The sequence below is a fragment of the Myotis myotis genome, unplaced genomic scaffold, assembly GCF_014108235.1.
Source record: "Myotis myotis isolate mMyoMyo1 unplaced genomic scaffold, mMyoMyo1.p scaffold_m19_p_8, whole genome shotgun sequence".
Classification (NCBI taxonomy): Eukaryota; Metazoa; Chordata; class Mammalia; order Chiroptera; family Vespertilionidae; genus Myotis; species Myotis myotis.
Genome location: NW_023416390.1, coordinates 38,402,000 through 38,424,068, shown reverse-complemented (window position 1 = coordinate 38,424,068; position 22,069 = coordinate 38,402,000). Strand labels below are relative to the sequence as shown.

General features: G+C 39.5%; 1 protein-coding gene across 1 annotated transcript in view; it reads right to left on the bottom strand.

Moving 5' to 3' along the window:
• The window catches only part of CERKL (ceramide kinase like), a 99,008-nt gene that overhangs the window by 25,334 nt on the left and 51,605 nt on the right, over positions 1 to 22,069 (bottom strand). The window contains exons 3-4 of the mRNA XM_036318676.1: positions 10,354 to 10,485; positions 2,885 to 2,948 (exon numbers count right to left, since the gene is read on the bottom strand). Of these exons, the coding sequence (XP_036174569.1) occupies positions 2,885 to 2,948; positions 10,354 to 10,485 (196 nt within the window). The remainder of the gene's footprint in view (positions 1 to 2,884; positions 2,949 to 10,353; positions 10,486 to 22,069) is intronic.

Below are 22,069 nucleotides of genomic sequence, written 5' to 3'. Positions count from 1 at the left end.
TTCTCTACCCTTAACTATACAGATACCATGGTCAATGTGATAAAATGTCAATGTGAGCCAAATAATGTTTAAATTATTGTGGATCTAGTTAATGGTGAAATTAACAAAATAAGAAAATACATAATTAAATAAATTCAAACAGAAAACACTGTCAAACAAAATAGGAAAATGTTAGTATATTTATAATTGACTCGGAGCTACAGCTTTGCTTAACCATATGTACACTATACATTCAACTGTTACTGCTTCACATCTCTTCTTTGCCTTTGCAAAGCTTCCTATTTGTGCCCAGTAAAAATAGGGGCCAATATAGAAACCGACACGCCTAAAATCTCAGCAACAGGATCTGTTTTCTAGAACACACGGGAGCTACACACCAGCTGTCATGGGCACTGGTGCACTGTTCCCGTTGGCTTTAGAAATATGTCACACTGTGTCTTCACAGAAACATATGTAACTCATTAATCCTAGCAAATAACATTTCTTAAACAGTACTTACCAAACCGTTTTTGCTTTACTGAAAAATACACATAGACTCTTTCTTGGATCCTAACCTCTCTGTGTCTAAATAAAGCTCCCCCAGAGTCAGGCAGAGCGCATCCGTGGAGGAATGATAGCCCCTCTCTCATCAGAATCCCATAGAACAGCGAGGTCACCTTATCCCACCCCGGAGTCTTTATATATGTTCTTCAAAAACTGCTCCCATATAGGCACTCTTTGAACAGGTTCAGGAACAGGGAACTCGGGACTGTAGGGCATTCCATTTTCAAACAGTCCACTTGTTAGAATACGGTTCTTTTGAAGTGCCTAAGAAATGACATTTCCATTGTCCTCCTCATATACCTCTCGAGGTAAATCTAAGTAGAGTGGATTAAAATGACCATTTTATTAAGATCCCAACCGCCATATCAGCTTCTACTGGGGAAAAAATTGAGCCCAAGGAAATAAATGAGCTATTTAAAGGATCTTATAAAATAGAGAACTTTTAAATTATAGTAAGTCCTAACTAAATCAGCATGCTAGAGTTTAAAAATAGTTAATTACTGGAACTCAGTTCATATAATGGGTAGGCCAAACTATTTGGTTAAAAAAATGTGGGTATTAACTAAAGGATCTATATATTCTGTTAGTGCCACACTGCAAAATAATAACAAAAATTAAGTAGGTTCAGGTAAAGAGGAAAAGATGACCATACAACACTTGAGCAATAATCTTTCATCAATCTGCAAAGCTCTTCTTGATCCTTGTAAAATATAGTTACCAATGAAACTTATTCACAGATACCACATTTAGCAGGACACTTCATAATGCTGAAGGGCAAGACCGGATCTAATACCTACGATATCTGTCATGTTCATATTATCATGTTTTGAAGCAAGAGCTTATTTGAAATGCAGCCACACTTACACTTACTCCCAAGCTGTGATTCAGGACTATGCAGTATATTAAAGCATGTACTTAATGGGCATGATTCCCCCAATTACTTTCTTAAATTGTAAACTTGATAATTTCCTAAATGTAGCTTATTAATTAACCCGTCTAGTGCTAAGTCTAAATCACCTGCCCCATATTCCTCATCATTGATATAATATTGCTATCTAGATTTATTCCTATTAAATTACTTTTTGAAAAATAATTTTACTTACCAAATTTTCTTCATCTACTAATATTTTTCTCAGAAAAAATTTGAAGCATTTTGAAAAGCAACCCTTCTAATGCTCCATTTTGATGAGATTACTTTCCTCCCTCACAAGTTCTTGTACGGCAAGCCTTTCGCTTTGGTTGAAAGACCCTCCTGCCCTTCTCGACATGATGAGTCTTTTGCTGTCCCCCTTGCACGTGGCCACATGACACAAATAATTCACACACTCGCCACCTTTTAGAACTCTGAAATATCCACCCTTGAAAAGATTGTTTTTGTCTTATTTATCGACCCAGCACTTTAGCAAAGTTAATTCACCTGATTTTTAAAAATGGCTATTAAACTACATGCCACTGGCCTTGTTTCTAATGTTTGCATTTCAGTGGACACTTCCTGCACACTCCCACAGTGCACTGCAAACAACAGTTTCCAATGTCTATGGGGAATGACACACTTATTAGGCAGCCACAGAATTATAGAAGATAATTTAAATTAACATCTTGTTATGAATTCTGAAGATATTTGTTTTTATAAAATATTTACCCTCTGTCAATCACAGTGAAATAACTAGTGGGTTGCTATTAACACTCTCAATAAATTTGCAAGAGAGAATCATTGTACAGTTATGCTGTATGACCGATATATCTTCCATCAGTGCTTTTCTAGAAACTCACATGGGTAAAGGCAAGAATTCAGGAGAACAGACGCCAGTGTCTGCATGTTAGCTCTGTATAGCATGGTACACTGTGATGTCCCAGAACTTACGATTACATTTCTCCTTTTTGCTTTCTATGCCCAATCTTGAGAGGTGATGACTATGTCCTCTTATCATGATTACCATTAACTGTCATTACATAGATATGAAAGAAATAGTGCCTAATTATATACATCACAAATATTTTAAAATTGTAAGTCCCAAATATATAGCTAAAAACTAATGAAAATAGGCCTGGCCAGTTTGGTCCGTGATTAGAGCATCAGCCCTCGGACTGAAGGGTTATGGGTTTGATTCTGATCAAGGGCATGTACCTCAGCTGAAGGCCCATGCAGGGGGCAACCCGTCAGTGTGTCTCTCTCACATCCACGTTTCTCTCTCTCTGTCTCTCCCCCTTCCTTCCACTCTCTCTAAAACATTTTTGGAAGAAAATAGCCTCAGGTGAGGATTAACAACAACAAAAAACCTAATGAAGACATTTAATAATATAAACCATATGACATACATAGATTAATAATGCAACCTACCCATCAAATCCCTGTAGTTCGCATTCCTTTAGCAGTGACAGAGCATGCCCTTCATATTCTGTTACTGTTAAAAAAAAAACACACACAAAAAAACACACACAACAAGTGAAAGTTTTAAACAATGATCTATACTTTTTAACTCGGTCTGGCAAAATAATATAATAAACATATGGTCAGGTCACAAAACAACATTTATTCTTGAATATTTATATTTTAATCATGGGAAAGAGGATTAAGTGTTACTTGCCTGATGTGTTTTACAGCTTTATGTAAAAGAGGGTCATATATCTGTTCCAACTACATAAGTCATTTGGGGATATCCCCACACGGAGCAGTTGGATAATTTATCTTGGTGCCTGTCGACTTAGTGTTCCCTAAATAAGACACATTTCTTTTAAATCAGAAGCCTAAGAGCAGGAGTATTTTGAAAATAAGGCATATTGGCTGGCATCAAGCCGTCAATGTTAAATCGCTTTGGCAACCTTACATGAATAAATTACTTGAAAGGTTAGTGTAAGATTTACATACCAGAAGAATGTGTATCTGGAACTGCTAGACTACAAGGAGGAGGAGTTGGATGTGAAAATGCGAAGCAAAGCCAACACCAGTGATAACAGATCCAAGCCAAGGAGGGTGGCACAGGCCCACCCGAGCTGGTCCTCCGAGGAAATGAATCTGTCACTCCCTATTGCTGTCTCCACAGTTATGATGCCCCATGCAGTATTGTAAATGCCAGTGGAGACAGGATAAACTGGCACACTGCAGATGGCACCAAGCATCCCAGCCACGTTTAGCATTTTCTGGCGCAGCTCTGCCAGAAGAGGCAGCCCAGCTGTATCCACCCATCAAAGATTTCTGCTGACTGACGTGACATCGCAGATGGATCTTTTTGTGTAAGAATGTGCATCGTTATATGCAAGATTACATTAATCTTTCATGCCTGTCTGTCCCTGGTGCCAGCATGGTTCAAGCTTTTCCTACAGTGTTTTTAGATATTATTAGTCTTGGTGTCTAAAAGAATCATTCTGTATCCAGCAGCGTTACATTGTAATTCTCCCACAGCTTATTCAAATGCCATTATATTCACATGAGTAAAACCTCTCTGTGTTAAATTCTAATCAGACGAAGGCTACGAGCTTGGAAGTTTAAGTTATCATAAATGATTTTGTGTTGATCATTTATTCATAACCTCAGCAAGTAGTTACAACCTTAAATGCAAAGTAATAAAATATCTACATACACACATTAAAAAGAATTAAGAATATCATGAAGAAATATTTTTGCTGAGAATCAGATGATCAAGTCTCGCTTTTATACCAACACTTACTTTGGAAAAGCTTCTCAACCCCAGTACAAAATTAGCTTAAAAGTATGTCATGGCTGAATGCTATTTTTACTTAGGTAAAATTTTAAATAACAGTTTATTTTTTCCTTTTATCTTGCAGATGGAATTTGATTATACATGGGTGCAAATCATCCAAGAAGAACAATTTTTAAGTGACACTGTATATAAGTTAAATAAAATCACTGAGCTGAAATAAAGAGACAGAAAAGATGAAACAAACCTAACCACAATATATTAGGACAAAATGAATAAAGTCCTTGGCCTTCACATTCTAGATACAGACAATGTATACTAATTTAAAAAAATAAATGTACAATAAGAAGTAGTAATAAGTTATTAAATATAGTAGAAGACTCAACATATTTATTTAGATGGCATATTATAGCCTCTGGAATCTGAAAAAGCCAGATTCAAATCATGCCACTCCAAAGGAACATAACAATAATAATAATTAAAAAAGAGTAGATCGCTGGGCAGATGTAGTGTCCAAAAGTTACCAGCTCTTTTTTCATCCATCCTTTTCCAATGAGGCGGATACTCTGCACCCCTTCTATAGAGGAAATTTGGAGTCTCTATTATTTCCAAGCCTTCAAACAGTTCTCACTGCTGGGATCTCCTATCCTAACCATCAATTTAAGTCACTTCCCCAGGGAGACAGACCTGAAAGAGAGTACTGTCTTGAGGTTGATATTGAATATTGATGAGGAAATGGGCTAAAGTGCAAACAGACAAATTCCTTTGGACATAAGGAAACATTTTTTTGTCTGGTGATAAAATTCTATAATTGGATTAAATGCTGAGATGTCATTTGCTACAAACTCAGTAAGCTCACAAAGGAAGGCATCCTTTCCACCTTTAACTATATTTCCTCTCAAGTATATTGTTCTGTTTGTGTTCCGTAATCCACTCCCCACTGCTCAAGACAGGAAAACGACTTCTTCCTAGATTATCCCTCTCCTTCACTCTCCACAACCATCTCAGGGCCGAGGTCAGTTGTTTCTGGCTTTAATTATGCTACAGCTATAGCATCCCAACACTCCCCCAGCCAATGCCCTGCATATAGGCACCACCATCGTTAATGAGTATGTTACAACAGTCTCTTCTCCCGTCTCTCTCCAACCTTTATCCCACTCTAGCCAGAATGACCTTTCTCACAACACAAATTTAATTACATCACTTCCCTACATAAACCCCATTCATGACTCTTCACTGTCTCCAGGATAAAGTTCCAAGTTCCTACCTGACATCTGTCTATATGAAATGGGATCAGCCACTTACATTGACAATGATTTATGGAATAATGAAAAGAACCTTTCACCTAGAATTTTCTTTCTTGCTAGCTGACTCTGATGTAAGAATAGTCACTCTCCAGACTTGTAACCAGAAGCAGATGATGTTGGAGAGGAGCATTGCCTCGGCCTGCTACCATCTTTAGTGACTCTGTTTTTGCAAATTGCCTAGCTTTCTACAGGGTGATATAAGGAGCAACAAGCCGCATCGCCAAAGGAGGGAAGGCTTCAGTTAGATACAAAGGGCCAGACATGAAAAGTCCAAAGAGGAGAGTGGGTAACAGTTAGATGTAAGGAGAAAAAAGGAGGAAGTGACAATAAACTACTTTCTTGACAATTCTGCCCAGGGCCAGCCAGGAAGTAAAAATTATCTGGTGACTGGGCACTCCCGTGGGCCCTGAGCTGGCAAAGATCGAGGCTGTACTCAGCGGTAACTTTGACCATAATAATGATAATGAGCACGATAAGGTTTAGCAGTGCTTTGTTAATACAAAGGTTGACTGAAGGAGATAGAATTGCATGCCACGAACAAGCGAAATCAAGGATAGTTATATCTATTTTCAAATATCTCAATGACTCTTATACAGAAGATGGGATATATTTATGTCACTTATGTATTCCCACAAAGGATAACATTAACTCTAGTAGATAAAAATGACAAGGAGGCAAACGTCAGCTCACAAATTCTCTGTGTTGTGCAGTTTATGTTTGCACAAAGGCAACCAGGCAAAGAGGCAGGTGGGTTTTGCAATCCAGCCAGTGCATGTACCCAACATGCTAGGTGATCTTGAGCTGAGCAGCCCATCAGGGTACCTTTTTGTAATTCAGCAAAAGGAGACGTCATTTTCTAATCTGCACAAAAACATAGTGACCCTGAAATCAAGATAAGACTGTCCATCAGTATTGCCCATTAATGGCACACACTGACTCAATGATAGGATGCCCTAGTCAAGGCTGGGTGCTCACCCATGAGGCACGTCACACCCTGCACTCTACCACATGGGGGAAAGTGAGTTCGATGGCCTCTACAGTTCTTTCCAGCTTGATTTCTCTGCTGTCTTGACTTTTTCACTTCATTAACTTCAGAATTATCCTATGAATCAAGGATCGCTCAAAATTTCTCTTTCCTTTAATAGTCTAATGCCTAAAATCTCCTCTGTTTAGGTAGGAAGTGAGAGCAATGATATCACACACCTGCATGGGAATGACACACATGCTTTTCCTTGATTCGTATACCAAATTATTAGGAAAAATAAATCCAGTGGTTTTTTTTTCAGTTTCTTCCAGAAATTTTTCTGAACCATCTATCTACATAAAAGGCTAATATGCAAAGTGTCCCCTCGGGAGTTTGACCAGGAGACCGGGAGTTTGATTGCTCCCTATGACATGGACTGACCACCAGGGGTGGCGCGGAACAAAGGAAGGCCCCGGCCCGCAGCCAGAAGGCCCCGATCAACCCTGGTCATCAGCCAGGCCTAGAGAACCTACCCATGCATGAATTTTGTGCACCAGGCCTCTAGTTGTGAAAATAAAATGCTACATTGGTAATGGGAGGGATGCAACTTCAGCTCATCTATTTCTAAAGATGCTGAAGTATTTCCAGAAGTGGTTAGGGTTTCAGCACTAGCTATATGAAAGAAGTAAGTATATTTTTATTAACGTGATGAGATGTTTAAAAGGTTATAGAAAAAATTACTTTATAATGACTATATCTAGCTATAATTTTTCAAATCCTGACTCATTTATATAGCACTATCTTCTAATGAGCTAATCAGTGTATAGAACTTATTATGTAATTCAAATTCCATTTGCACTCAGCAATGTATGCAAGATACACTGAATAAGAATCACACTGGACGTGCAGAAAATATGTACTCTTCCTGCTTTACTCCTTAAGATGAGTTTTCTTTCAAATGAAGTGTGAATTGAATCTTACTGTTGCATAATTTTATAAAACTGAAATGCACAGCATTATGACATTTCTATAGCATTTTCTAATACAAAAGGTAGTTTCAAATACATTACTTTATTCAAACTACAAAACGACACTGTGAGACTAGGCAGGAGGATTCTAAAATGTTTCAAGTACCCAAATGTTTACTCAGCCCTTCACACAAAATAGGAAACATGTTTATATAAATATTTAGTAAATATACATACTGAAGTGGTTCTATAAGCAAAAGATGCAATTTTATAATTTTGCCTGTAGGAGGAGTGTTAGGCAATAATTAGCCATTCTGCACAAATATGTAATATTCTAATTTTATCTCAAAATAAATATAACATTCAATAACATTTACAAATTTAGAAAAAAAGCCCAATAACATAATCTTTTTATCTCCCACACAACTGTTTTAAGAAGGAAACCACATTCCGATCATTAACTCTGCCTTAGGTCAGGCCTCTGTTCCAGTTTCCGATCCTCCTCTCTGTCTCTCTGTCTTCCTACTCTCTATTCTGCTGTCAGAATCATTTTTGCTGAACCAGATTACAACCCTAAAACATTTATGCCCACTCCAGATCAAGGCCTGATGAATAAACTCCTGAGGGTGGCATTAAGGTCCATCCATAATCCGGACTCAGATTTCCTCGTGTACATTGCTGGGGCCTTCACAGAAGCCCATTCACCTTTCTATCTCCCTAACAGAACCCAGGATCAGTTCAGGTATTCTCAGCCTTCAGGAAAATGGGGTCCCACCTTCAGCCCAAGGGAAGGTTACAGAGAGTTAAGAGATCGATTGCTCCAGGTTGGGCATACATACCACACTGGCAGTCAATCTAAAAGGAAGAAATTTGAATCCTTTTTCAGAAGTGAAGAATTGGATCTCTCACATACACATACCTCTTCCCACCCCACTAGATTTGAATAAAGAAAAATCCAATCCACTGGCAACCATTTTATGATGACAGAGACTACCAGATTTAAGACGAAGTCAAAACTAAAAGGCAGAGCACAAGTACTCCCTGGATATTATGGGTTCAGCACACACACACACACACACACACACACACACACACACACACCCCTGTATGTGCCTGCTAGCTGGCCTACCTTCCCTCACTTTTCTTCTGCTATGTACGCACGGAAAACCAGTCTTTGCCTTTTCTGACACTCCCAAACTGCCCAATTCAAATACTTTGAGTCTTGTGGTCAAAATTAGTATCACCCTTTGAGACACCATAGTTCTTCTATGTTATTCCAATGGCATTTATTTTAAATACCTATTTGCGTCCCTAATGGCCTATGCAGGTCACTCGGGAACAGGTTGTAGACCTTATTCATCTCCCATTCTGCATAATGTTTAACACGAATCATCCAACAGAAGCTTCTTGAACTGAATGATATATAGTAATAGCCACATAAAACTGTTCTGGATATTAAGTAAAGATAATATGAAACAAAATAATTTTAATGAGTTTGCCAATAAGTTTATTCCACTCATCCTAATATGAATTTCAAACTTCCTTCTGCCAATCTTTCAACATCTTCAGTGGGAAAGAATGATAGATTTGTATTGTTTCTTTTGCTTGTAATCGTCTAAGTAAGCCAAAAGCCACATGATGAAAGGGTAATTTCTACACTCTTACTTTATTTTGAGACTTTACCAACCAGCACATTTTTTTTAATTTTTAACTTTATTTCTATTGGTGACACTATTACAGGTGTCCTCATCCCACACCCCTCTTTGCCCACCTCCACCCAGCCCCCACTCCCTCCTCCCTCTGGCCATCACCACACTGTTGTCAGTGTCTATGGGTTATAGTTCTTTGGCTACAATTTAATTCAGAAATTTCTCTTGTGTTTTTTATGTTCATTTCTCTTGAACTTCTTTTGTTGTAGCAGCCTTTTCAGGTGGCTGACCTTCCCACAGTGATTGTCTTTTCTTTCTTGTTTCCATTTTATTTTTAGAAACTTCCTTCTACCCCAATTCATCAATCATGAGGTGTGGGCTTCACTAACCTTAGGAGCATTGCTGAGCAAAGCCAGGTCGCTCTGGATCCCGCCCCCAGGAATTTATCACTGGGATGAGGTGACTCCAGTGCACTCCAGCCTTGACTCCTGGGCAAACTTATCACTCAGTACTCTTCATAAATTAAAATCTGCTATAAATTTACACTGTGTATTAGTAAAGCTACATAGAAGCAAAACCAGAAAAATTGAGGGTATGTTATTGATAGTAGCATCAACCCTCCTTCTCAGTCCCACCTCCCCATGGGAAAAATAAACTTGTCTCAAAATAATTTGGTTACCAAATTCAAAAAGTTGAAAAACATTTTACTAATCTTCTGTCCATTAACTTCAGAAGTAGCAAGTTTCTATTGTCCTGAGCACAAACCTAAGCACCTTTCTTATTTCAGACAATGGATTTAAGCATCTGGCTTCTTTAAATTCATCTAAAACCAGCAGTTCAGTGCTCAGTGTTGACCTAACCAGCAGGGGTCAGAGTCAGAACAAAAACCACCTAATGAAGGATTCCACGGAAAGGCATCCAACATTTAAGTCGGTGAAAGTCCACTGCCTGCCAAGTTGCAGAAATGATGTGTAAATAGCAGAATGTCAACGAAGATATCAAAAGCAATACCTAGTAATTGTTAAAGTCTGGAAAATGCTCTAAAGAGAAAATACTGATATCGTAACAAAATATCACAATAAAGAAAAAACAATTAAACTTATCCTGAAGCTGGCTGCTGCAGAGGTTATAAAACACTTAAACAGCTTTAGATATTACAAGTAGCTTCCTAAATTTGGATTAAGAACAAATTCAGGTTGTTTCGTTTCCTTAAAGTGTGATTTTTTTTTTTAATGGCAAAATTATATTCTGAAAATGACTTACTTGTTACATCAGTCTTAATTCCTGCGATCTTCAACAGCGGTTCCACCTTCTCATAATATATCTGTGTAGCTTCCTTTTTGTGGCTTTGGGGATTTAGGAATATTTTTAATGACTTGGGTCTGTTTGAAAAACCTGAGAAGCAAGCATAGAGATAATGTTACACCGTCTCTGTCAGCATTTTTTTATTCCCTTTAAAACCATAGACTAAGTCCAATTAGGATGTTATAGACCTATCTGAATAGTATTTGCTCATTTTATTTGAAATTCTTACAGGAGTTTTCCTAAATATGGCATTAGCTTAAAACATTTACATTTCTTAGCAGTGAAAATGGGAATATCCCTCTTAAAAAATAAATCATGAGTTATAACAAAGCATTTCATGTATGAAGGAATATGTGAATAAAAGAAACATTGTGATTATTAGGCAAGGTTTTTATATATTTACCAAGTCACAAGTGATATATCCAATGTTCCTTTTGCATGTGTTTCTGGGGAGAAAAGCGATGGACTGTACAAATAGAAAAGCCCATTTCCTCTCCTTGGATAAATATGCTCATCATTGGAACGGGGCATTCTGGGGACCGCAGGGCTACCCAGGCCTGACCTGCGGGGTGAGGGAGAGTGTGCAGGGCGGGGTCAGGCCTGCAGCCAGAGCAATGCATGCTGGGAGCTAAAATCTGGGTTTGGGTCATAGTTCAAGCCTGAGAAGGGGCCAGGGAGAAAGGACTCTCCCCGGGGAACTGGGAAAGCAGCCCCTCTCGGCGGGATCCGATGATAGTGCTGCCTCACAGTTGGGGCTGAGATTTGATACTACAATTTTCTGGGCTTGCAAGATGTTTATCACTTAGAACCCAGTTGGAGCAGGTGCAAAGCAAATTTTCTGTTGTTAGGAAGGGGGCAGGAGGGACACAGGAGCCAAAGGAAAGCTGCTGACCGGCTCATGGTAAGCTGCTCTCACACGGCCCCAGGTCAAGGTTAAAAAAGCCGCTACTGACTTCCGTTTTTAATAAAACCATTACGAAAGCCAAATGAAAAATGTTCACTACACCAAGGTCAGGTTTTTGTGCCTCATTTAGAGACAATATGTCGTTTCCCATCATATCTGATACAACTGAACCTTTCAACAGCACATACCGTTTTGAACTCAGGGAGAGTTTGGGATGAGGAAGTGCTAGGACCATGCTGAACCCCTTATGTGCTCTGTAATGGCCCCTGGGTCCCTCTTTCAGTAAGAGGCCCCTGCCTGTCTCCTAGCTCCCCAGTCCTGAAACCTCAAAGCCATGTGCAATTCCTTCCTTCTCTTTCAATCCCTCCATTCAAATGGGTACCCAGGTTCAGGAGGGGTAACTACTTCCTCCCGTTCCTTTGCCCATCCTGGCTGTTGCCTCTGGCTCAGTGCTCTCCAGGCCACACGGGGGCACTTTAATGTTCTCCTTCCATCCCAGCTGGACCAGCCCTGCAATTTTCAAAAGCTGCCATGGCTCAGGGCTGTAGGCGGAGCGAGCCCAAAGCCCTTAACATGACATTCAGAGCCCGCCCGCCACCGCCACCCCCCCACCCCCCGCCGACAAACAAACTCCTACCCCGTGTCTGCCCTTCTTCTCTCATACTGAGACACATTTATTGAACATTTGTGCTGAGTGCTGGGAAGTAGGGCAAGACAGAAAGGACTTGTTAGCAGAGTTGCAAGGTGCCAGGAGAGTGTCTGAGAGGAGGGTGGTTAATCCCTAGTAGGGACCTGGAAAAGGCTCCCTGGAGAAGGAGTATTCAAGTGTGGTTTGGGGCTCATGCTGTTTTCACTACTTAAAATTCCCTCCTTCCTTACACCTCACCCTATCCCTTAGCAAAAAGCAGAGGTGGGGGGATGGAGGAAAATCTGAGCAGTGCAACCAGCCTGGCCAATGCACAATGCTAAGGTACCTGCAGGAGTTTTTTTTGTTCCGTTTCAGCTTCCCCATCATGCCCTGGACCCACGGGCTTGTCAAATAGCAGGTATCCCAGGCCCCCCTTATTCAGACGGTTTTTCCTTTCCACTCCACTGTATCACCCTTTCTCTCAAAATTCTACCGCTTTTCCAAAGCTCACTTCAAATACCACTTTCTTGCCTTTCCCATTCACCAACAGAATTTGCCTATCTGGCTTCTCGCATAATACAGAAAACTCTGATGCAATACCCACTATCTCATCTCAGGGTTCTCATTAGCCAAACCTGAACAATAAAAAATGGAATAAAGACAGTAATATGTCATCCTAAAGGGGAGAAAGGAAACTGTCTTATAGTAGAATGACAACTAATAAATATGGGAGAACTTAAGAGAGTTAGAAAAAATCTCTATGTTCAACCATCGTAACAATGGATTCAGGCGAGAATTAGCTATGGAAGTTAAAACCATCAGAGACAGTCAGTTCGGGAATAAAATATTTACTTATTCTTAAACTCTGTCCCTCCTTATTATTCTCGTTACCAAGAGTAAAATGTCTCCATTTACAGTTAACAACACCCTTTATGGTACAAACGACACATATGCCTCACGACAGGCAACAGAGCACGGAGAAGGACACACAACCACTTCTGTGGTACTTCTTCCCAAAGTGCATAATGTGGGTCGAACACGATGGAACACTCAGACAACACAAACCGAGGAGCATTCTTAAAATAACTGCCTTAAACTCTTAGAAAAAAATGTTGCCCAGCTGGTGTAGGTCAGTGGATTGAGCATCCCCCTATGCAACAAGAGGTCACCGGATTCCGGCTCAGTCCCCAGTAGGGGGCACACAGAAAGCAGCCAATCAATGTTTCTCTCTCATCCATGCTTCTTTCTCTCCCTCTCCCTTCCTCTCTCTCTAAAATCCATAAAGACATGTTTTTTTAAATGCCAGGCAAAGAAAGGCAGAGGACCTATTCCCATGAAGGAGGTTAAAGAGATAACAAGTAAATATAAATCATTTGGATGACAAGTGATTCCAAATCAGGTATAAAAAGAAAAAAAAAATGCCCTAAAGGACAGAACTGCTGTCCTTTAACCAGGGGAGACTCGGCACATAAATCCAGGGCTCACTTTTATTGAAAACACAACAAGGACAAGAAACTCGTTCTGAAGCCCCGGGTCTGAGTGTCAGATTAAATATCGAAATTAAGTTTGCCTCACCTGGTAAATGTATCAAAGGACTCTGCTTCGTTTCTCAGGTAGGGGCAGTCCCAGTACAGAAGGTATCTAGGCACCAAATGACAGTCCCCAGATGTTATCATGAAAAGCAACCTGTGTCTCTCCCTCTTCCTACCTCATGACCGTGGGAGAATGGAAGTTTGTGAAAGTGAGAAACAGTTGGTTGGGGCTTGTGAGGATAAGCTCATTGTTCCTGAAAGCTTGTAGCCTTTGAACATATATGTATAAAAATGCACAAAAAATGTCCCATCCAACCCTTGTGAAATAACCCCCTAAATAAGGCAGGAAAGAGGATAAAATTATTGTTTCAAGATTTCCCAAAAAGATTTAAACAAAATAATTTAATTCTTAAGCCTCAGTTGGCAATAAGCCTCAGCTAACAATAGCAATAAAAACTAAATACATTCATATGAATATTCCATTCTTCAGGTATTCTGGTAAATTGAGGTCTTTTAAACACAAATCAACAAAGCTCATTTTTCACCAGAGACTGAATTCATTTTCTCATTTCTCTTCCTTTTGGGTACACTTAATATGATGATTAGGAAGCTAAAGTCTAAGGGTATATAAATCAGGTGGTAATCTGATACCAATTTAGAGATCAGGCAGGGATTTCTATGAATAAAGCAGAATTTTGAAACATGTTCTTAATTAGATGGAATAAAGAGATATCATTTAAAAGTCTACAACCTTCTATCCTCCCATGCTTCCTCCTCTATTCTGTTCAGGTCCTGGAACTCACTAGGTTCCCTCTACCACAGTGCCTTTGCACCTGTCCTCCCCTTTATCTGCCCACCTACACTTTCTGCCACCATAGCCACTTTGTCCAATTAACTTCTACTCTTTGTTTTGACTCACCTTAGTCACTTCCTTGGGAAATCCCACATGGCCTCCTTGGCTATGCGACTTTGGCTGGGTTATTTCCCCCCATTTGTTCTTACAGGTTTGTACACACCCCAATCTTGATACCTACAATGTTGTAATTTTATATCTATTTATTAGTTGTTCTCCCATACTGGACTGGAAACTCTCTGGGGTTTTTCTCCATATTCTATCCCCTTAGTGAAGGGTATACAGTAGATGGCCAAATATTTGATGACTGAATAAAAGGGTAGTGTTACCCTCAGGCCATATAGAGCACAATAATATCCATTCATTATTCACACAAAAAACTGCATGCCTGTCATTTGCCAGGCAGGGTACTAGAAGCTGAGGCTCTATCAGTGAATGAAGTAAACCTCTGCCCTCACGAAGCTTTCATGCCAATGAGGGGACACAGAAATGAACAAGAGAATTCAGAGTATGTCAAGTGGTAATAAGTCCTAAGGATAAAAATGAAGCCCTGGCTGGTTTGGCTCAGTGGATGGAGTGTCGGCCTGCGGACTGAAGGGTCCCAGGTTCGGTTGCGGGCACATCCCCAGTGGGGAGTGTGCAGGAGGCAGCTGATCGATGTTTCTCTCCCATTGATGTTTCTGGCTCTCTGTCCCTCTCCCTTCCTCTCTGCAAAAAAAAAATCAATAAAATATATACAGAAAAAAAATGAAGCTCTCTAATGGGAAAGAGTGAAGGCAAAGGCAGGAGAAGTGACTTCCTGGCCAGGACAATCAGATCACCCAGAACCTTGTGGGTGTTGTGACTGTAGCTCATGTCCTGAGTGAGAGAAGCATGGAGAATGCTGAGCAGTGCAGCAACATACCCCGGGGTGTTAGAAGGATCACTCTAGCTGCTGTGTGCGAAGTAGACACAGTGAGGGAAAATACTGACAAAGTAAGAACAGTTGAAATATTCCAGATGGGAAATGATTGTGCTTGGACTAGAGTGAAGTGGAAACTAAAAAAAAAAAAGTTAGATTTCAGATATATTTTGGAGGGAGAGATGACAGGACTTGTGTACTTTTTGGATATGGTATGTGTAAGAGAACAGTCAAAGCGTAGTCAAATGTGTGGCTGGATAAAAGGAAAGTGAGGACGTAAGAAGGGTAAGGACTAGTGAACAACTTGTAGAGTCAATAAATTGTGGTCTTAGTGAAACTGAAGGATTTTAGGAGTTGGGAGAGTAGAACAGGTGAGCTAGGAAGACAGACGGCAGTAGCCATGTAGAAGGTAGGATGCTTGAAATTGAGACAGAGAGTTATAGCTAATCATAGTAAGATTTGATGAGCTTCCATATTCATCAGAATTACCTGAAGGGCTTCTTTTTTTTTTTTTAAATATATTTTACTGGTTTTCTACAGAGAGGAAGGGAGAGGGATAGAGAGTTAGAAACATTGATGAGAGAGAAATATCGATCAGCTGCCTCCTGCACACCCCCTACTGGGGATGTGCCCGCAACCAAGGTACATGCCCTTGACTCGAGTCGAACCCGGGACCCTTCAGTCTGCAGGCCGACGCTCTATCCACTGAGCCAAACCGGTCAGGGCCTGAAGGGCTTCTTAAATATAGATTTCTGGGTCCCAACCCCAGAGTTTTGGACTCAGTTATCTGGGGTGGGGTCTGAGAGGTCACCTTTATTACAAGTTCCCAGATGATGCTGTTGATGTTGGTCTGGGTACTGCACTCTGAGAACCACTGATGGAGAAATATGATTATGGGAGGAAGTGGGTAAAGCGAAGCAAGTGCAGGTCAAGATCTTTGAAGACGAGGCCAAAAACTGGGAGAACTTCTACAAAACACACAGAGTTATGACAGCAAGACTGTCAGAAGGAGCGAGGTGAGGTGGGAACTAAATCTTCAGAACTGGGAGAAGGACACAGTAGTTTGCACAAGACTACAAGTAGAGGAGCTGGTGGTGGCTGATGGGTGGAGCTTTAATGATGATGATTTTTAAAAGAATACACTGAGAAAATGGTCCCAAAATAGCAGTGAGATGCAAGGACGACATGAAAACACCGACAAACATATAACACTAGGACCAGTTGTATGAAACCCATGGCAAAGAAAACAGCCACCACTTGAAAGGACTGTCTACTTGACAAGTAATCCAATCTCTTTCCTAAGTCAATGTCAAAATGAAAAAGATGATGCAGAGGGAAATGTTTAGTTTAAATACTTTCAATGAATGAGCCCTGGTTGGACACTTAACTGGTACAAATCAGCTATAAAAGACATTTTGGAAAACATGAGGAAAATTTCAATAGGGACCAAACAGCTTGTTTATAATGATATTTGGTTATTTGTGAAATGACTATTTTTAAAGATGCATACTGAACTATTTCTGGCAGAAATGTCACGATGTCTACAATTTATTTTAAAACACATTGACAGAATAAAATGTTTGAAGCAAATATGGAAAATGTTAAGAACTGTAGAATCTAGGTGGTAGGAATATAGGTGCCAATTGTAATGTTGTTTTTATATTTTCTATGTTTGACATTTTTTAATAATATACTAAAATATATATTGGTATCATCCTTGACTTTTTCTCTCAATATGGCCCATATCCACTAAGTCAATAAACCCAGCCAGTTCTATCTTCAAAACAAGTCCAAAGTCTGACCTCTTCACACCACCTCTCCTGCTCCTATCCTGATTTAAGTCACCACGTCTCACCTGGATTATACCAATTTCCACTTAACTGGTCTCCTACTTCAATCTTCTCTCCCACTCATAGAGTCTATTCTCCACTTGACAGCCAGAATATTTTAAAAGTGAGTTATATCATGTTGCTCCTTTGCTTAAAATGTCCAAATGCCCCCCCTTTTTCCCAAAAATAAAAGTTAAAAATGATACAAAGTTTGCAAGACCCTTCATGTTCTATGCCCACCTCTGTGACTTCACTTCCCATTACTTTGCTTCCTGCTGACTTGACTCTGTGCAGGACTTTCTTGCTCAAGTTTCAGCACTTACTGTTCCCTCTGCTGGAATCCATTTCCTTAGATATCTATATGGCTCCCTCTCCCCACTGCTTTCAGTTCTCTTCTAAAACATCACAGCCAATGAAGCCTTCCTTGATCAGCTCTGTATAACAGCAAATACTTCCATCCCATTGCCTGGAGGTACCTATCATTTCACATCATGGAAAGTATATTTGATATTTTTCTTATAGCCTAAATGTTTGTGTCCCCTCAAAATTTTTATGTTGACATCCTAATCCCCAACGTGAGGTATTAGGAGGTGGGGGCTTTGGGAGGTGATTAAATGATGAGGGTAGAGCTGCTATGACTGGGATTAGTGCTCTTATAAAAGAGGCCCCAGAGAGCGCTCTACCTCTCTTTTTGCCATTAGAAGACACAAAAAGAGGCCTCTCCCCAGAGCCGGACCATGCTGACACCCTGCGCTCAGACGTCCAGCCCCCAGAACTATAAGAAATAAATTTCTGTTATTTACAAGCCAACTAGTCCATGGTACTTTGTTATAGCAGCTCAAACAGTCTAGGACACCCCACTACCACTGGAATTTAAGCTACTTGAGGTCAAAGACTTTATGGTTCTGCTCTCTGCTATCTTACTAGTTCCTAGAATAGTATCTGGCACACAATAGCTAGGTTAGGGACGTAAGAAAGAGGAGAAAGTTCTTTGAGTTTTACTAAATGTAATTAATTTATTAATAAAAAGTTTAATTTTGTACATGAGGAAATAGATATGTGTATCCTATCCTAGACCTCTTGCCCAAACAATAACTATTTCCACGTAATAGAGAAATATAGTATACTGTAAAGATTTAGGTAAAATCACTAGCTACAAGAACCCTATGAAAAATATTTTTAAAATATGACAACCTTGCTCTTCTCTTATACAATGACAAATTGTTCAATACAAAAGCTGTATTGAGACACAAATTCCCTGAACTCCTTGAAAAAATGAATCCCAGAGTGATAATTATCATTTACTCATAATTTTTACAATAGTATAAACATCCCTAAAATAGATCATCAAATATTAAAATGTAGGTGTGATTCAACATGAATATGCAACTGACTTGGTCCTCAGTCCTTTGGTAACCTCTCAATTCATACTCTAGAGTCCAGACCTTTTAGCATGCCGGTTTGCAATGAACCAGCAATGTAAAACAGAATGGCCAACTGTTCCTCCGTTAGTAACAAATGTGCTAATATGTACTAGTTTAAACTTGATCTATCAGTGAGTCAATGAACCATGAAGGGTGGGGGTTAATCAGGGTGTTCTCCAAACAAAGGCTCCTGAGAGCTGCGGGGACGCCACTCCCAGACTCACATCTGTGCTGTTTTGAGTGCAGCGCGGTGGAAATGGCATGGTGTTCATCAAAATTAAGAGCCCAGGACCTTGTCACAGTCCTGTGTATACTCGCAGCCTTTTTACACAGAGAAGCAAGCAATTTGTTGCAAAGAACAAAGCCAACCACAGGAAATAAAGACTTCCCTTTTGCCACAAATCTCAGGAGCTATTAATATTAAACTATACTCAGTTAATGTGTAACAGTGATGGTAAAAGCCTAGCCTTTCACACGTAAGACCTGACAACTTCCCAGCAGAGCTCAGCGTTGGAGATATTTTGTATTAGGTGATTTATATTAAATGCACCAATTTCACTTTCCTATCAGCAAAAGCTTACTGATGTGCATCTTTACACATACAGATGAAAATAACTCAGTGCTATATGGTTTACTTAAAGTAACAAACAAGCCCACTAACTTCACACGCAGCCCACCAATGTGACATATCTTTCTAACAGCTGCAAGACTGAATAGCAGTTAATAGAAAAAATCACCTGCTGCTGGTAGTACCTCAATACTTCAGTATGAATCAATAAAGGGGTCAAGACTATGTAGATCGAGCAAGAGTACACAAGCAGGAAGGAGATCAAAGAGAGAAAAAGAAAAAAAAATCTAACCAAATATATCCATTTATTTTTACCAGATTTTTATAATCTTATGATAAAGTGAATTTTAATTTATTTTGGAAGACATTTCCATACATGGCTGGTGAACATGAAAAAAAAAAAAAAGGGTACAAATCCTCTAGAAGGGAACTTATTCAATACCTAACTAAACTGCACATGCACTTACACTTTAATCCAGAAGTCTACTTCTACAAAGTTACCCCCAAGCTACAATATGTACAAATTTATTTATTGCAGCATTATTTGTGATTGAAGATATGAGAAATAATCAAAATGTCCAGACATTGCGATGTATTGAATAAAGTATGGGACAGACCACAAAATGGAATCTTATACAGCTGTTTAAAAAAATAATAATGAAGCACTCTATGAAGTACTATGGAATGATTTTCAGTATATGTAGTTAGGTGAAAAAAGCAAAGCACAGAAGAGTTTATATGGTAACTTTTTATGTAACAAAGGAAATTTTAAAAATGCACGTACCTGGTAATTTTGCAAAAAGAAATATAGCTCAACCCAGCCGGTATGGCTCAGTGGCTGAGCATCGACCTATGAACCAGGGGGTCACAGTTGGATTCCTGATCAGGGCATATGCCCAGGTTAGGGGCTCAATCTCCAGTAGGGGGCGTCCAGGATGCAGCCAATCAATGATTCTCTCTCATCATTGATGTTTTTATCTCTCTCTTTCCCTTCCTCTCTAAAATCAATAAAATATATTTTTAAAAAAATTCTTCAAGCAATATAGTATCTAAACATGACACAATTTTATTACCATTAATGGTAGTGTAATGAATGCCACGGGGCTTAATAATAATTTGTCACTTAATGTGAAATATGTATTTCCTACTTATGCAAACTGTAAGAATGATGCTTTATTACTTTTAACTTCATTTCTTTCCAATGAAAAAGTTGTTAAATGATAATCCATTTTACTTGCATCCTAGAGTTGATCCGATTTCTATCTTTCTTGTATGCTGTAAGCATTTGTGTTTTGCAAAACTCTTCTAAAGATAAAGCCTGGAAATCAGTCACAAATTAATATGTGTTTTTAAATTCCTTTAAGCTAGAAAAAAAATATCTGCAAACTTTTCATAGTGCATGCTCAGTTCATTCTAAGGCATTTGAGAAACCTTAATTAATAATGGTAACAGTCATGTTGAGAAATTTTTTAAGGATTGAGAAATGCATTTTACTGTTACTGCTCACCCTAAATATTTTTAAAATATGTTTTGAATAATTTTAGAGAGAGAAAGGAACAGGGAGAGAGGTAAAAAAAACAACATTGATGTGAGAGAGAAACATGGATCAGCTGCCTCCTGCACGCCCCAGAGAGGTATCGAGCCATAACCCGGGCACATGCTCTGACAGGGAATGGAGCCAGCCACCTTTTGGTGCATGAAACAACGCTCAACCGAGACACACTGGCCAAGGCTCACCCTAAATATTGAGGGTGAGCTTTAGAATTCAAAGACTATAGAGTTCTGAATCATAATGTTGGAAAAAGAAGACAAGAGAGGAATAATCTTCAAATAAGATGATGTAGCTCTTTTCTAACAAGAAAAGTGTTTGAAATTCTTTTTCTTTTTTCAGGATAAAGTCTAACCCATGCAGTATATATAATACACTTAAGGATGGTAGAATATACCACTGACCTGGTGTAGATAAGAGAATGAACAGAGGTTAAGAACTCATGCTCCCGACTCAGACACACAGATTTGTCCCCAGTTCCTCTACCAGATATGAGCTGTTTAACCTCAGATTAGCCAATTTTTAAACTATATTAAGCCTTAGTTTTCTCATGTACAACCTAAGAGATGATAATGAGAATAATAATTTACTTAATTCTACTATTTGCTAAGTCATATGGTATTTTAATTCTTCAAACTTAACAAAACACACAAGTATTATTTCTTTTTTATGAGAACACTAGAGGCCCAGTGCACAAAAATGTGTGCACTCGGAAGGGTCCCTCAGCCCGGCCTGTGCCCTCTCACAGTCTAGGACCCCTCGGGGAATGACCACCTGCTGGCTTAGGCCCGCTCCCCAGGGGGATAGGGCCTAAGCTGGCAGTCAGACATCCCTCTGGCAGCCCAGGAGCCCTCGGGGGATGTCCACTTGCCAGCAGGGAGCAGGCCTAGCTGCAGTCGGGCATCCTTAGTGCTGCTGAGGAGGCAGGAGAGGCTCCCACCACCACCACTGTACTGGCAGCCGTCAGCCTGGCTTGTGGCTGAGCAGAGCTCCCCCTGTGGGAGCGCAGTGACCACCAGGGGGCAGCTCCTGCATTGAGCATCTGCCCCCTGGTGGTCAGTGTGTGTCATAGTGACCAATGATTCCCAGTTGCTCTGCTGTTTGGGTCAATTTGCATATTACCCTTTTATTATATAGGATATTTGTAGTTCTTGAAGCTAGTATTGTAAGATTTAATGAGCTAATTTATAAAAATTGTGTATAAAAGTGGCACACAGTAGATGATTAATAAATGTCAGTTATTATTAAGATTTCAGTTTTTAAAATAAGGACTTCTCTATAATTCAGCAAAGGGAAAAAATGTTAACTACTTTATTTAACAGCATAAAAACAATTCAACATTTTACTGGCTACATTTAGAGAATTCCTTATTTAGCCTTTTGAATATAATCACTTAAGATATGGCAAAGCACAGCTAATTTTTTTTTTCTCCAGAGAAAAAATTTTGTTACACAACACACAAAGGACTTTTATCTAGCAAAAAGAT